At 36.4% G+C, this 11639-nt stretch overlaps 1 protein-coding gene across 2 annotated transcripts; it reads right to left on the bottom strand.

Moving 5' to 3' along the window:
• Window positions 1-1469: 1469 nt before the first annotated feature.
• LOC136247320 (uncharacterized) lies at window positions 1470-7850 on the bottom strand. 2 transcript variants are annotated; one of them, XM_066038940.1, is made up of 4 exons: window positions 7782-7831; window positions 4744-5438; window positions 3514-3649; window positions 1470-1811 (listed from the first exon to the last, which is right to left on the bottom strand). In XM_066038940.1, the coding sequence occupies exons 2-4, from the start codon at window positions 4880-4882 to the stop codon at window positions 1625-1627; spliced, it is 462 nt and encodes a 153-aa protein (XP_065895012.1). In that variant the 5' UTR covers window positions 4883-5438; window positions 7782-7831; the 3' UTR covers window positions 1470-1624. The 2 variants fall into 2 exon arrangements, 1 of the variants encoding a protein (XP_065895012.1); XR_010697385.1 differs by lacking the exon at window positions 4744-5438 and having other exon boundaries at window positions 7782-7850.
• Window positions 7851-11639: the final 3789 nt, after the last annotated feature.

Raw genomic sequence — 11639 nt, forward strand, 5'->3', positions numbered from 1 at the left:
CTCTCCACAGTGACTTGTGTGTAGCTGAATTCTGTGTAACTGAATTCTCTAGAGAGTGACTTAATTGTAGCTGAATTCTCTACACAGTGCATGACTTCTTTATAGCTGAACTTTCTTCAGTGTGACTTGTAGTGTTCTGAATCTCTATAGTGATATATTTGCTTAACTCTCCACATGGTGACTGTCTTCTTGCTGAACTGTCTATAAGATTAACTGTTTGCAGCTGAACTCCCTACAGAATAACTTGTGATGTAATAAAATTTTATAATGGAATAAATAAATTAGCCGAATGCTCTATTAGGGTGACTGTTCTATTAGAATATCTCGATCTCGCATTTGCTACACGGAGTTGGCTTTCGAATCATAACTCAGTGGTTTGTAATCCGATTCTTCTGTACTACTGCAGGACTTTCTATGGAGATTAATCCAGCTATACACCGATTTTCAGCTCATTGCTCTAAGCGGTTTGCCTAGTAGGCGTGAAAACTAATACTTTTTTATTCATAAAAATCGATCGCGTAATTGTGACACAGGTTGGATTTTGTGTCATATCTCCGTGGTCTTTATCTCGATTCCTTTCAAACCACCAAAAGGCACTCCTACGATGGTTACTCCATCTACATAGCAATTTTCAACTCATTCCATGAAGCGGTTTACCCTGTAGGCGTGACAACAAATCGATCTTGTTTTACGCGAATAATGGGTCATAACTCCTGAACCATTCATCGGATTTGTACCCAATTTGATGCTAGAACTCGCCTTTGGACTCCCTTTCTGTGTGCCAAATTTCAAGGCGATTGGAGTACGCGTTTGCTTGTTATAGCAATTTTTGCAAGTGTGCGAAAATACGAAGAAGAAAAAAAAAAACGAAGAAAAAAAACGAAACTTTGGCAGCTTGTATCTCGGAAATGGCTTGAGCGATTTCCTTCAAATTTGGAATGTAGACTCCCTTGGCTGGCGGACAACTGTGTAGCAAATTTGGTTCCAATCAAATAAGTGATCACCGAGATACAAATGTGTGAAAACGACGTTTTCGTTCTTCCTGTCAATATACTCACGGGTGTGGCGCGCCGGCTTCTTGGGCCGCACGACACGCTACCGTGTGTCTTGATACATACAATTATATTTATGCCTTTGAATAAACACCAACCGTTAAGCTGAATTTATGTATGTGATACCAGTACTATTGTAGTGTGCATGAGTCATGGGAATTAATGCTGTAATTACAGTAGGAATAGCATCTGTTAGAAATATTACTATTAATTTTATGTAGGTGTGTATTTAGCTACTTGAAGTAAATAGAATTTAAGTAGTTCACCAAATTTATGGTACCTATAGTATACACTATATACGATATAATCTTTCAGTTAACATTACTGTTGAACCATATGATTGTACTGTACACTTCATATACTGCAGTGTACAATTAAGTCTAAAACAATTGTGAATACAGCTTAAAAGCTTCAACATTACTTTTAGGTGTTTATTGAGTGAATTAAGAGACATTTTTAAACTTGAACAAAGAAAACTTAGATGCTACTATACTGAGCTAACACATCTATGCATGTAAGGATACACATGGGAACAGTGTGCATATAGTAATGTTTAACAAAAGAAAAGGGGCTTAAAAGCTAATTGTGTTCATATATTGAGCACAACACATATCTCTTCCTGAGGGTTGTGAGCAGTAGAATGCAGTCACTGTGTATTGTGCTTTAGCTTTAGGATATTGGTGGATAACTTCACAGGAATCCAAGTTGACAAGATACTTAGCATCTGGTTGAGAATAATCTCCCCAAACAACACCACATCTGCAAATAGACAATTGTTATAATAAAGAAGTAATATTACATACAGTACATATTTACACACATTATGATGCATTAGCTATACTGCTACTGGTAACTCATAATCTCATATGTGACTAGATTTGGCCAAACCAGGCTTCCACACACATCCAATTCTTCAACTTTGACTGCTTATAACTTGACTACTCAGCATGCTATTGACCTAACATTTTAACACAATTCATTCACTGCTGATAGCTTACTTCTACATTGAGTTATGCTCCTTCCAAGTCTCAAATCTGGATGTGTTTGGAAACCTGGTTTTCTAAATCTGGTCACATATATAAAGCTGAAAAGCATTCTATCCATCCATCTGCAATCCATTTGAGTTCACATATTCTTCACAAGTTGCTACTCATATCAAAATAGTGTTGTGCCAAACAAAACCCCATTATCTAAAAGTAAAGTAGCTTGTAAATGAGGCTGCCATTATTCATTTTGCTGTTTACAGTGTATTGAATTCAAGGATGTAAAGCAGAACTTGTTGTAATTTTTTCTTTAAACTGCCTGCAGTAAACACTTATTTCATTCAACTTTAAGTATGCCATTATAAGCAACTGCAGTTCTGTTGTGGCTAAATGAGCCTGACAGCTGTACGGTGATATATTTGATTCCAGCTGGTAATGTTTCCTTTGCTTTTTTTGCTGGGGCACCTTTTTGATACAAACATTTGTCTGCCTCTAAAACATTTTTGGTAACTTTTAAGTGTGCATACTTACTACACCTTTCTAAATTTTCTCTCTATAGTTTTTTGTACTTGCTGGCAATCAATGACACCGAGTAACAACTGAAACACAAGGGAGTGAATTATTGTCTTTTTATGTGCCGTGGGATACTATAAAATATATCCAGATTTTGTGTTAATAGACAACAGGACAGACATTATTTCAGTTTTAGTAAACTGGGCTCACACATCTATGCTTGTATAGATACACATAGGGACAGTATTAATATAATAATGTTTAACAAAAGAAAAGAAGCTTAAAAGCTAATATATTTCATATAATCAGCACAACACATATCTCCTCCTGAGGGTTCTGAGCAGTAGTATGCAGTCACTGTGTATTGTACTTTAGCTTTAGGATACTAGTCCATCATTTCTCTTTACCCAAAACCAGCCAACAAACCCCTTATAATTTCAGACTGCATGTCAAACAATAGTAATAATAATAATAATAGCTAAACTATACATTTGATGCACAACAAGGGTGTTAGGCCTGCGCCGATTATGCCAGCATAATTTGGGGCATAATAGGTAACCAAAAGCATCAGCATAATGCCAGCATAATAGGCAAAAGTTTTGTGTATTGGTTATCAGAGAAGCTGAAACTCTGCCTATTTTGCATGATGCAGAATGGGATATTGTGCAAACATGGTAAAAATCAGATTTACAGCTACGATGTGAAAAAAGATTAGTTAAAGATCGATATACTCTAATAGAACAGTCACCGCATAGTGAAATATTCTAATAGAACGTTCACAGATGCATTTGGTACTCTAATAGAGCAGTCAAGACACAATTTTATATGAACATATTTGGAACACAACTGGGCATAATTGGAGCATAATAGGAGAAATTCTGGAGCAATGCTCAAGAGCATAATAGGCAATTTCAAAAGCATAATAGGCTCAGGCATAATGTATCAGAAAGTCATTATACACTTACAGAAACCCATGGTCGTTATCAGTGCAGGTACCACTGCTTACTACAAGTGTGACATTTGCTTGCCATTCTGGTAATGGCTCAATAACAGTGGCATTGGGTCCTTCTACCATCACAGGACAACAACCAGACACCCTTCCTGTGAATGAAAATGATTATATGATACTGTACTTAACACAATATTAATAATAATAATAATATAATATTAATAGATCAGCTTATCTACTTTCTAAATATCCCCAGTTTATTTAATCAAATCCTTTTAATCACGAATTACAAATCAAATAAAATGAAACATCACTGGAGTAATAATCGCACTATGAAATTAACTATACGTAAGTAAACGGTGTTTGTAACAGTATACGGTGCACATTTCCAGTAAACATATCTCAAACAATGTATACTTAATCAAGTTTCCGTATACTTAAGTTATAGTGCGATTATTACTCCAGTGACAGCTCATTTTATTTGATTTGTAATTCGTGATTAAAAGATTTGATTAAATAAACCAGGGTATTTAGAAAGTAGATGAGTTGCTCTACAACTTTAAGATAGAAAACTGTTGATCGAATGCAAGTCTGATATGTAGCTAGACAGTGAGTGTCCGTGAATCGATTGTCTTCTTTTGTTTTTTGTTTTTTTCTGATTTTATGTATTAATCGGAAATGACTTTGCAGGGCTGTTGCCACCAGACAAAGAAGCCGAGAAAGCTGATACTTGGTGCCCAAATCCCTGAGCCTTGAACTATCTAGACATACAAGTTGTTCAAAAACTGTTGTAGCTCAAGTAATTGCGTCCGTTTTGGAGCCCGTCCGATATTAGGTGAGTTTCTCTATTGGGCGAGATAGTGTTTCCCTATGATAGCGTTTATAAATTCTAAAAAGAGCGAAGGCGAAGCATATAGTATATAATGCAATACAAATACGCCTAACTGTGTCCAAATTTAAAATTTTTGGTTTATTATATCATCACGGTACATGTACTACTTCTTACCTTAATTGTCTCTTGGTTTCAAGTAAAGAAAACTACAGACAACATTCATTTCAAATACTGCGTGCTAAAATCTCTGAAGCCTGCACGCTGTTTTGTCAATTATGACATCAAAATTCATCATTGCGGATATCGTCCACTGCAGACATGCAGTCATATACGTAGCTAAAATGGCTTTCAGAAAAGTATACATAAAAGACTTGTTTTGACGCTCAGGCCTATAGCTACCTTAAAGTACCTCACCTGAAGCATTAACAAAGAGATGATAGTTCTTCAAAATCATGTTTGCAATAGCATTGTCTTTCTCCAATGATGATGCCATAACCTGGTTAAACAGGAGCCCCAGACATAGGCTGAAGGGTAAGGTTATTGCAAGCAACATCTTTAACTGTTCTGGCACAACTAGATGACTAGCTACGTATATATGTATGTGGGAGCTGCAACTGAGTCTTTTATAGCACTCATAATAACTTATGTGAAGCTATAGTAGTCAGTGTAATTTGAATGTACATATATGGAAGCCTTACACAGCATAATATTATTATAATTATGCATATATTCCATGCTGCCAGTAGCTGGTTGCAGTGGTTGGCTATATAGCTATAGTTTCTGTTACAAGGATATATACCATTGTCATAGCTGCGTCCCAACAACTTATATACATAATTGCATTCATCATACAGTTTGATACTTGAAAGTTTACACTTCATGACAAAATATATTGATCAGAAACCAGCCTCACAATTACCTTCATTGTGCCTTTTTCCAGTATCAGTTAGGTATAAGTAAGTCCAAGACAAAAGTGCTTTCAGTATGAACTGAAATGCTTGCAGTAGGTTGCTACAGTCAAACCTCTCTAATCTGACGCTCAATAGGAGCCATACTTTTTCTGGATTAAGGAAGTTGTGGATTGTCTGTAATCTGACATTGTACAATACCTAGTGGATTATGTAGGTAAAACGTAATCACACAACGTTTTTAACATGAATTACTTTTAGAATTTGCAAGCATTACAACATTTTTCTATTTTTGTCAACCAATAAAATGTTTTGATTGCTTTAAAAATATTTTTTGGGATTACTTTTAATGTTACTATTATTCTCTGTCAGATCACAAAGGTTGAAAACAATGTATTTCCAAGTCAAATTTGGGAATCAAATTTTTGTGTTGGATTACGGAGTACAGAGGTGTCAGATTACAGAGGTTGTATCTGTACAAAAGTGTTGGTAAAATGACATTTTAGGGGGAATTCTGGATTAAACAGGTGTTGGATTAGAGAGGTTCGACTGTATTGTGTTTTGTAGGGGATAAGTGCGCATAGTATATACTGTACCACTATACTTCAATCATTTAGACATGATTACATACTGGCAAGAAACATAATAGCTAGAAAGGTTTTAATTTAGATTGAAAGCTGCGGCAGCTTCAATTTAACTATAAGTAGTTACTGAAACATTTTTCATAAGAACACAAACTGCATTCTTGTTAACTTATTTATCTCATGTAGTTGGAGGATGGACAAGGAAAGAAGGACACATTAATGGGTTGCTGATATTGAGTTAATTCACTGTACCATATATAACCTGTCCAGTTTTTATAAGTAGCAACTATAGTTGGTACGCGTTCACCTGAGCCCCCACCAAATATAGTAATATCAAAGAGGTGAACATGTGTTCATTCCCAATGGTTTTGTACTGGAACAAGCATGTTTTCATGTTGTAAACATGTTTACACACCTGAATCGTCCATACTAAATGTATGGGATATTTTTAAAACATAACTCACTTGTTCTTGCCTGTATCAAAGCACTTTTTTGATTAACGTTTCTGGCATTTAAAGGGCTTCACAGCACTACTAAATGTTTGGGCAGCTGGTCCATGTAACAAGAGTTATTAACAAGAAACGAGGGCTCGCAAACAGACTATATAATATCATGTAGCTTCATACACTAGTGCATTATTGTACTTGTTGGAAAGTTGCCATAGTAAGCCCAACTATAAGGAATGTGTTGACATGTACATTTGTTAATATGTATACAATACAACACATAGCTAGCTATTCTATTCTATTAATGGATAAGAATCATGAAAGAATGTGCACAAATTGTTTATTGTTTAATACATGATTTAATATATTGCCTAGTAATGCTGAAATTTATAAACGGTTAGAATTACCTTTGATCCAGCAACTTGTCAGTTCAGCTAATTAAGCTAGCAATTAAATGATTCAAGATTTTCAGTGGTGTTTACTGAGTTTATTATTTCACTGTAAAAGCAAGGTATGAAAAGCAATATGTGACCAGGCCTGCGAAAACAGGGCATGTGGGTACACAAAATTTGCCTTATCTTTTACAATTTCTCCACTCATAACTTTTACTCCATTAAACTATGGCCACAAACTTTTCAGCCCTACTCAAACAAATAACTGTGCAAGTTACAGAATGCAAAAGAGTTTATTCCTGTACCGAGATATGACCTGTTATGTGATGGGATGTAGTTTGTGCCCACATGCCCTGTTTTCGCAGGCCTGGTCACATATGTGACTGGGCCTGTGAAAATAGTGCATGTGGGCACATAAATATTGCCTGCTTTTTCAAACTTTGATTCGTTATAACTTTGTATTCCATTACTGCTTGGCCATGAAAGTTTCAGTATACATATAGTCACACTTTAGTTGCCTTAAACATACAAGTTACAGAATAAACATATTCCATCCCAGTACTGAGATATGAGATGTTATGTGACAGGGTCTAGTTTGTGCCCACATGCCCTATTTTCTCAGGCCCGGTCACATATTAAGATTGAGAAAGAATACAGTCACATGTTTGTAGTTAATCAGTAACCATTATAACACCTCCAGCATGTATGCTGACAGTCATGCTGACAGTCATGTATACTACACATGTCCTACAGCCTGTTTAAAGTTGCTAGATAAGTATGTTTGAAAAGGTGTAGTGTCAGATGGCTGCCAGTCACAATAGCAGATATAACCAGTTCAGGCATGTGAGCAGATACAGTACATGTACTACACCTCATAAAGTCACATCTCAGTATCTGAATACAGTTGGGGACTCCCTTATCCGGACCTCTATTATCTGGACACCTCCATTGTCTAAACATCCCAAAGTAGTCATGTGGCTTGTGGTCTTCTGACCGTTATGAAGTTTGGGCGAGATGAAAACACAAGGAGGGAGGGGTAGTTGGAAAAGGCGGATACGGTCGGACACGGACACGGACATTTAAAAAGCACTTTTACATAGATATAACAGTTATTTTTCATACCTAACACTGTTTTTACAACAGTCTTCACTTCCAGACCCAGGCGTCGATCTTGTCATAGCGCTTATCCATATATAAGCGCATGTGCGAATGATAGACTAGCACTCTAAAGACCATATTCAGTGTTGTATACGTACTCTAGAACTCTAATTCAGAGTCACAGAGATTAATCTAGCATGTCCCAACCTAATCTCGTAGGTCAGGTCCTTGAAACCCTCAACACTCGGTATAAGCGCCTGCGCCTTATACTAAAAGGCGGATTTGGCCTGCTAAGCTAAGTTGCATGGGGCATACAAGCTAATCTCTACAACTATATAATTCTGTATTAAACTTTAGAGCATGTGTACAACACTATATGGTCTTTGGCATGCTGTGGAGTGCTGGTCTAGACCTTCATATGTACCCTTATAAATGGATAAGCGCTATGACAAGATGGAATCTTGGGTCTGGAAGCTAAGACTGCTGTAAAAAAACAGCGTTAGGTATGAAAATAACTTATATACATATAAAAGTGCTTTTGAAAATGTCCATGCCCGTATCCTAACGTATCCGCCTTTTCCAACTACCTAGGAGGGAGCCTAAAGGTTGCTGTTTATCTGTTAGGTGGCTACTAATAATAACTACCATGGACTTGGTTGTTATGTGATAATGCAATTTTTACAGCCTAGGGGAGTGACTATGACTAATTTCCTCCTCTGCACATTAAACTATACAGCACTAACTGATATAGCAATAACAACCATTACTTGTGTTTAATCAGTTATTACTTTAGTATATTAGCATGTATTTCTTATTTACAGACATTTCTGAGATGCGGACAGTGTTGTGTACCAGACTTCCCTGATAAGAGAGGTTCCACTGTAGAATGTTTTCCATTCTGTACATTGCATTATAAAGGCAATCAGCTAAATATAGCATTGTGTTTCTTTCCAGTATGTAATCATGTCTAATTGAATGAAATATACTGAATGTATAACACAATTTACCATTGTAAATCAGGTTAATAGACAAGGAAGCCTTGAGTATAGTTGGCAATCAATCCCAGTTATAATAGAACTGGAACCTACAATTAGTGTTAATACTCAACACCATTGCACGTGCAGCAATCACGTGATCTCTACTCATGGCAGAAGGGGTACTGAATGCAGTTGTAAAGATTGGAGCTGCCACAAACATGCCGAAAACAGTTAACCACCCAGCCACCCTTGACTACCCAATAGTATCCACCACAGTGCAATCATGCATGCTAGCACACCTTGTATAAATACATTATTTCACATTTTGGGCACTGAGGGCATAGCACAGTCAGGCTGTTTGATATGACTAAGTACTGGCCATAGCAATAGAAATGGTGCAGCTAACTTCTTCACTAGGGAAAATGCAAGTGCATTTAGCACCTAGCACCTATCAATGTGCATGCAGGCCGGCTGATACACAATGTTGATACTTATATATATATGGCCAAAAAAAATTAATTGTATGTTTCTGCAGCTGGTTCCCTTCCTGGTCATGTTTTTGGTGAATGAATTGCACTATTACCATATAATTTATCTTTTCTTATAAAGATCGATGCCTATTATTCAATATACTTATGTCAAATATGCACATAAAAACATGCAAACAAAAAGTAATATTTAAAAAACAACCCTGGTCACCTGGTCAATTTGGGAAAGCAGAAACAGCCTAATCATGGCCTAGTGTCATACACCTAACTTGGTTATATAAAATTAACAACAGTGTATGGTATGTAAATAAGTAACTAGCTTCATAAATGATGTTAGAAATTGTAATACTTGTAGAACTTGGAAAAATACTGTATGCTGCCTGTAAACTCAACTAAGGAATGTGTTGACATGTACATTTGTTAAATATGTATACAATACAACACATAATATAGTTATTAGAAAAGAATCATGAAACATATATATAAAAAGAATGTGCACAAAATAATATTGTTTATTATTTAATACGTGATCTTACTTTTATTGCCTGCTGATGGCTAACAGCTAAGATTTATAAACACTCAATTGTAGATATCTTTGATCTGGTAACTTGTCAGTTCAATGATTCAAGATTTTCAGTGTGTTTATTATTTTACTGTAAAATAAGGAATTTAAACAAGGTATGAAGAGTTTTATACTAGGTTTGTGAAAGAAGCGTTGTTGGTCAGTCACTACTATAACACCATAATTTATTTAGCTCCTTATTGTCAACAGGGACATTAAAGTAAGTCAGACTGATTATGTGTCAGATCGACTCAGATGAAATCCCACACTTTACATACAAACACAAAATAATAATCAGAATACGTTTTCACCAATATCAAAGCCAACACTCCTTGCAAGATGGCAGCAAATGAGTGCTGCAGCATTGTCATAGCATTGTGTACATTGAATATGTGCAAGAAATATATACCTCTTTGTGAAGCATATAATCCAAAACTGCCAAGCTGTAAAAAAGGAGTGCGGCCCTCAAAAAGGCTATGGTGAAAAAAGATGTGAAATCCAAGGTGGCGGCCAAGAAAATAATGACTGTGATGGTAGGTTAATGGTAAAAATTTAAATAACAAAAATTCAAGTGAATTTGTTACCACTTGGTCTTGGCACAAAATTCACCTGAATTGTCGTTTTAAAATTTTTACCATTAACCTACCACCACAGCCATTATTTTCTTGGCTGCCACCTAGGATTTCACATCTTTTTTCACTATAGCCTTTTTGAGAGCCACACTTCTTTTTTTACAGCTTGGCTGTTTTGGATTAGATTTCACTTCTTTTTGTAATTGCCCGGTTTTGGGGCTTTTTAACCTACCTTTTGTTCTTTACCACAGGAAGAAGAAAAAGACGAAGCAGATTTTATACATACTAAATAATTCTGATTTATCAGTAAAATTAATGTACAAATTATATATACAATACATATATTTATTACGTCAATTAATCCCTACAGAATAACATTTTTTTTGCAGTTGATCTCTCTACTAGGTGACTTGAAATGTATCTACAGGGTGGTTTGCTTGTACGTAGATAAACTCTTTACAGGATTCTCTCTACAGGGTGACTTGACTCTAGCTGAACTCTCTGCAGGGTTATGTCTGTTTGTAGTTTAATTCTCTACAGGGTGATTTGTTTGCAGCTGAACTCTCTACAAAGTAACTTCTTCTGACTAGCTGATCTGTCTACAGGGTGACTTTTTTCTAGCTGATCTCTCTACAGGGGTGATTTGTTTGTAGCTGAATTCTCTAAAGGGTGATTTATTTGCAGCTGAACTCTCTACATGGTGGTTTCTTTGTAGCTGAACTCTCTACAAGGTGACTTCTTCTAGCATAGGCAGCGGAAAGGGAAGGGGGGCTAGGGGGCTGAAGCCCCCCTCAGAATGATATCACAGTGAAATTATCCTTCTTGGAGTGGGGCTGAATATCATGATAAAGATTGAGATATTCTAATAAAGCAATCACTCTAATAAAGCAGTCACAGTATTAGAGCTATGTAAGTATTTTTGTGTAGTTTATCAACTATAAATGCGTAGCTGGTGAGGTGGGCAGCCATTGTCAGCTGGTTGCGACCTTTTTTTCTACCTTACCAATCCAGAGACAATGTAGTGCCTCAGTTCATTTCTGCCCATGGTCAGCCCTCCCCCCCCCTCATATCAACTACTTCCTCTGCCACTGTCTTCTAGCTGAACTCTCTAGAGGGTGATCTTTTTGTAGCTGAACTCTCTACAGGGTGATCTGTTCATAGCTGAACTCTCTACAGGGTGATTTGCTTTGTAGCTGAACTCTCTACATGGCAGTTTCTTTGTAGCTGAACTCTCTGCAATGTGATTTGTTTGCAGCTGAACTCTGTACATGGTGATTATTTTG

This window comes from Dysidea avara, chromosome 2, assembly GCF_963678975.1.
Source record: "Dysidea avara chromosome 2, odDysAvar1.4, whole genome shotgun sequence".
NCBI lineage: Eukaryota > Metazoa > Porifera > Demospongiae > Dictyoceratida > Dysideidae > Dysidea > Dysidea avara.

What these genes read in the sequence shown, in the direction of transcription:
- LOC136247320 (XM_066038940.1), bottom strand. Translation starts at nt 4,882, where the DNA reads ATGTTGCTTGCAATAACCTTACCCTTCAGCCTATGTCTGGGGCTCCTG. An exon ending in TCTCTTTGTTAATGCTTCAG is followed by an intron (nt 3,650 to 4,743) that starts GTGAGGTACTTT and finishes TTTCATTCACAG; the next exon opens with GAAGGGTGTCTGGTTGTTGT. An exon ending in GATAACGACCATGGGTTTCT is followed by an intron (nt 1,812 to 3,513) that starts GTAAGTGTATAA and finishes GTCTATTTGCAG; the next exon opens with ATGTGGTGTTGTTTGGGGAG.